Consider the following 5,411-nt stretch of genomic DNA (forward strand, 5'->3'; position numbering starts at 1 on the left):
TTTTTTATTTGTTAAAAACGTTTGAAATATCCAATAAATTTCGTTCCACTTCATGATTGTGTCCCACTTGTTGTTGATTCTTCACAAAAAATTACAGTTTTATATCTTTATGTTTGAAGCCTGAAATGTGGCAAAAGGTCGCAAAGTTCAAGGGGGCCGAATACTTTCGCAAGGCACTGTACCAGTTTTTCAGCATCACTTTGACAATCTTTTTCAGTTATAATTATTCATATATTGTATGTCACATTTAATGTTGCATCTGAGAACTAAAAGTTATCAAGTGTAGCCAGTACAAAGTACATTTTTGTCTGAAATGTAGTGAAGTAGAAGGAAAATATTCAAGTACAGATACCTCAAATGTACTTACTTATTTTCCACATCTGGCAGTGATGATTGAAAGAGGCATCTCTTACTTTGCAACTTGTGTACCATCAGGCGTACATGACCTCGTGCATCATCTGCGGAAGCACAACATCCCCATCGCAGTGGCAACCAGCTCAGCCGGTGTGACATTCCAGCTGAAGACAAGCCGACACAAGGACTTTTTTAGTCTGTTCAACCACATTGTTCTGGGTGATGATCCTCAGGTGAAGAACAGCAAACCTCAGCCCGACTCCTTCCTGATCTGTGCCAGCAGATTCAACCCTCCTGCTTCTCCGGAAAAAGTAAGAACTACAGTACAGATTACACACGTTCAACATTTTAAATCAGTTATTTAAATATTCTGTCAGATTAATCTTGAGAGAAACCAAATGCAGGACACAAGGAAGTAATTTAAAGGTTCAGGAGAATGCCCAAAAAACTAACCATTTATAGACTGGCAAAGGTTGTTGAAGGAGAACAGCCCAGAATACAAACTGCTGGTGAACGCAGCTTGCTTAGAAGTAGTGGCAGGCGTTTCAAGTTGGACCAAGATGATGGTATGAACATGAAATGGCTATTCTGGAATAGTCCAGAAAAATGGGAGGGATACGTGTAACAGCTGAAAAATGATCTACAGGAGAAACAAATACAAAAGACTAAAAAGACAGCAGGTACAGGTAACACTGTTCCTCAGCAGGGGGAAAAGTGAACAAAAAACAATGTGTAGAAGCACTCATAGGCCCCACTTACAGAAAACACTCAAAATGCCACAAAAAAAAAAAAACTGACTACATTCTCCAACAGGGAGTCAATAAGATGGCTGCAGAGGTACAGCCTGACAGCATTCAAAAGAACAAGAACCAGAGAACAGTTCTTGGTCTAATTCCAGGTGACTTGCCACATAGGAAGAGGGCAGAGCAGGCAGAGAGTCCACAAGGCAAAAACTGGCCTGGTGTTGGCAACAGATAGCAACTCGCAGAATCAAAGATGATTGGACAATACTGCAGCATGGCAAGGACTAAGCAGATGGAGAATCTAACAGGCAGAGTTCAAGCCTAAATAACAGATCTTGGTCATGAGAAGATCAGGAAATAACTGGATAGTCCTCCATACAGCAAGTTGGCTTTTTGGAAACCAGGACGTAGATGGAAGCAGGTTATGTAGGTTGTGTAATGAGGGGGGGAACGTGAGATAGTGAAAACCTGGAAGTTACTACAAAATCAGAGCCTCCAGCAGGAAGTAGGCATGGAACATGACAATATTGTCTGCCAGATTAGTCATCAGATTTGTTTTCTTCTTCTATTGCTACTTTCTGTATTGCTAGTCACAACTTTTTCCATTTCTCTAAGTTTCATTTGCTACCACATGCAAGCTGTAGAATATTGTGTTTGGGGGGGGAAAGAAAACAAATTGGCCCACCAAGAAAATTCCTGAACATTCTGATGTCCAGTCGGTGCCTGCCGTGAAGAGAGACAGTCCTGTACACAGCATCTGAGCAGACCAGCATAGAAAAAAGAATGCTCTTTATCTAGTTTATTTAGGAATGCAAATTCACATATTTTTGAATTGTTAAGCTAAGATACGAGTTGTTGACCCAATAAAAACAGAGGTCGCAACCCTAAGTTAGGGAAAGGCAGATATATAGGAAAAATTCACTTCCAGAACCAAGTACACTTTGCACCTCAAAGACAAAGGTATAAACAAATGGTCCACATATTAGTTGGAAATATGGATCCTATGGTATTCTGCTTGGGAGAGTCCTTATATTATTTGTCAGTGTTTTTGGTTGAATGACATTTTTATGGCATAGAAGATGGATAATTGTGCGGTGTTAGCTGTTTAAATGTGTCGTTGATGTTGACCCAATTGGGATTGTACATAGTATGGACCCCCTGCTTCTGAGAGTATTTCACACACACTGGGTAAAGTCATGGATTTATACTATGATATTAGAGATCCCAGAGTTACCTTCAGTGAAAACAAGTGCTGCAGCAGGTAGCGAAGACACAGAACTACTACATATGTCAACAGTTTGTCGATAGTAGGCAGCATACAAAATGTCGTATATCTAGTTCTTTTTAACTGCCTGTGTGTCAGCCACTGGCTTTTCATCTGCTGTTAACATGTTCCATTTGCAGTAATGCATGTAGAGTCTGATGTCAGCTGTTCTCTGCACTGACAGATTCACACTACTGACAGTGGCACTTTGATCAAAAGTGGTGAGCTTTCAGGGCTCATGAGCTGTTTAAGATTTAATTTCAGATACTCTGGAAGCCTTTTGTGGTGTTGAGTCAGTCTAAAATAGCTGCCAAATATTTTGCTAAAAGAAACCACAGTGTGAGCCTGACCTACTGTACTTTGATGGAAACATTCACACTGTAGATCACATGTAAAAATGTTTTTATGCTAATTTGAATTTAAATCTGTTGTTGATCACTGTTCATTGTGCGGCTTGTTCATTGTAACTGAATGATATGCTTGTCTTTAATATGATTTAACTATGTTTAATACTCTGAATTGTGTACCACTCTAGTGTCTTTTGGAAATATACTGTACAGTGTTAATGATTTGTTCATTTTTTAGAATTTAATAGTAGAAAGCCCCGCGACCCCATTCGGGACTAAGCGGTATATGGTAAATGAGATGAAATGAGATAGTAGAAATCAAAGGTGAAACTGGAATGTCCAGGAGTCGGAAAACCTGTTGACATGTCTGTCAGCACAAAGGGTTCAAATTCAAATAGTCCTGCAGCAGATTGTCATTTATCTTGGAATATAAACATCAGGAACAAGTATATAATCACTTTTAAAGGCCAAATATATTACACACACAAGGAATTTGTCTCCTGCACAGAATTGAGGTGGCTATCTGTGGCGCCAATTCGCACACACCAATGTGGCGCTGTCCCTGCAAGGTGCTGCTCTGGCCATTGGAAGCAACTTGGGGTTCAGTGCCCAAGGACACTTTGACATGTGGACTAGGGAGAATGAAAATTTAATCTCTGACCGCTCTACCTGCTGAGCCACAGCCACCCCTCCAAAGACTGATAAACAAGTTCTCATTGAAAGATTGCATCAAGTTACAGAAGGTAGCCTGGAGGTGAATAACTTCAGTTCTTCTCAACTCACTCAACTCAACTTTATATATATAGCGCTTTACCACAACACAGCTGACCAAAGCGCTTAACATACCATACAAATCTAAAATCATCACATAAAAAAACTATAAACAATAAAACAAACTAACACTACAGACAGAGTCTCATTCCTGGCCAAACACCAATGAATACAAGTAGGTCTTCAAATAAGACTTAAAAGTAGACAGCGAGGGGGCCTGCCTAATATAAAGCGGCAAACCCCCCAACCAATAACCGAGTGGCAGCATTCTGGACCCTCTGGAGGCGGGCAAGACCCAACTGACTGACTCCAGCGTACAGTGCATTACAGTAATCCATACACGATGTAATAAATGCATGGATCGCTGTCTCCAAATGCTGCCGCAACAAAAAGGGTTATAGTTTCACTAACTGCCTTAAATGGAAAAATCCAGATTTTACAACCGCATTAATCTGGCTCTCTATTTTCAAATCGGAGTCTATTTTAACACCCAAATCAGTGACCACCGGTCGCACATACTGCCCCAAGAAACCTAAGTCTACTGGAGGAGGGTCACCAGACATATTCTGACAAACACTATAACCTCAGTTTTAGCATCATTTAACTTTAAACTGTTTAACGACATCCAGCCCTTAATATCAGCAAGACATGCTAAAAGCGGTTGAATCGAGTAGGTGTCCTTCTTACTCAGTGGCATAATAATCTGGACATCGTCAGCATAGCAATGAAAAGAGACCCCATGTTTTCTAAAGATAGAGCCAAGGGGAAGTAAATATAGTGAAAAAAGCAAAGGCCCAAGAATGGAGCCCTGTGGGACCCCAGATAACAAAGGGATTGTCACAGATTCAACATCTGCCAACCCGAAAGAGACCGATCTACCCGATAAATATGACTTAAACCACGCTAGGGCAACACCATGAGTGCCCACTAAATCTTGAAGCCAAGATATTAAAATGTCATGGTCAACCATGTCAAAGGCAGCAGTCAAGTCCAGCAGGACAAGAATCACATATTCACCCGCATCAGTGGCCAAATAAATATCGTTAACCTTCAGTAAGGCTGACTCTGTACTATGCATGGGTTTAAAACCAGATTGAAAAACCTCCAATAAGTTATTCTCATCTAAAAAGGATTTCACCTGCGCATAGACCACTTTTTCCAAGATTTTCGAAATAAAAGGTAACTTAGAAATAGGCCTAAAATTACTCAACATGGATTGATCCAGATGTGGCTTTTTGAGTAGAGGTTGCAAAACTGCATGCTTAAAATAACCAGGCACAACACCAGAAGATAAACTACTAAGTATCAGCTCATGGTGCCGAGAGTTCGGACCGAAAAAGGGAAACAGGCTTTTGGATTTGCCGCTCCCTCTTCGTGGAATAGTTTCCAAGCAGATTTTAAACTTACTGAATTATGCTCAGTTAAAGCTTTTTATTCCCTTATGGCTCTTAGGCAACAGGACTCTATTGGTCAGTGTAGGTGTTTTTAAATTGGTTGTATTGTTGATTATTGTATTTATGGTTTTGATTGTTTAAATGTTTAATGGTTTTGATTGTATTGAAACTTATGTATTGACGACATGTGTTGTTGACCTCTTGGCCAGGTCACCCTTGTAAAAGAGATCGTGATCTCAATGGGTTTTTTACCTGGTTAAATAAAGAGAAGTACTATTAATAATTTCCAAAATTGTGCCTCCAGTACATGGGAAGACTTCCTTAAATAAAGCCGGAGAAACGACATCTCGAGGGGAGCCAGATGGCTTAGCCTGGGCAACCACTCCCTCCAAAAAAGTCAGAGTTACCGGCTCAAAAACATCAAAAGTAGTCAAACAAGGAGTAAAGACCGAAGGATCGGGCACTAACCCTACCACAGTGGCCTTTGTAGTAGCAACCTTCTCATTAAAATAAACTAAAAACTTATTACATTGTTCAA

The 5,411-nt window shown here is 40.3% G+C and overlaps 1 protein-coding gene across 1 annotated transcript in view; it reads left to right on the forward strand.

The window, feature by feature from the left end:
• The window catches only part of pudp (pseudouridine 5'-phosphatase), a 50,524-nt gene that overhangs the window by 14,637 nt on the left and 30,476 nt on the right, over positions 1 to 5,411 (forward strand). Inside the window, exon 3 of the mRNA XM_020588364.1 lies at positions 436 to 665. Coding sequence (XP_020444020.1) covers positions 436 to 665 — 230 coding nt within the window. The remainder of the gene's footprint in view (positions 1 to 435; positions 666 to 5,411) is intronic.

Source organism: Monopterus albus, unplaced genomic scaffold, assembly GCF_001952655.1.
Source record: "Monopterus albus unplaced genomic scaffold, M_albus_1.0 scaffold533.1, whole genome shotgun sequence".
Lineage (NCBI taxonomy): Eukaryota > Metazoa > Chordata > Actinopteri > Synbranchiformes > Synbranchidae > Monopterus > Monopterus albus.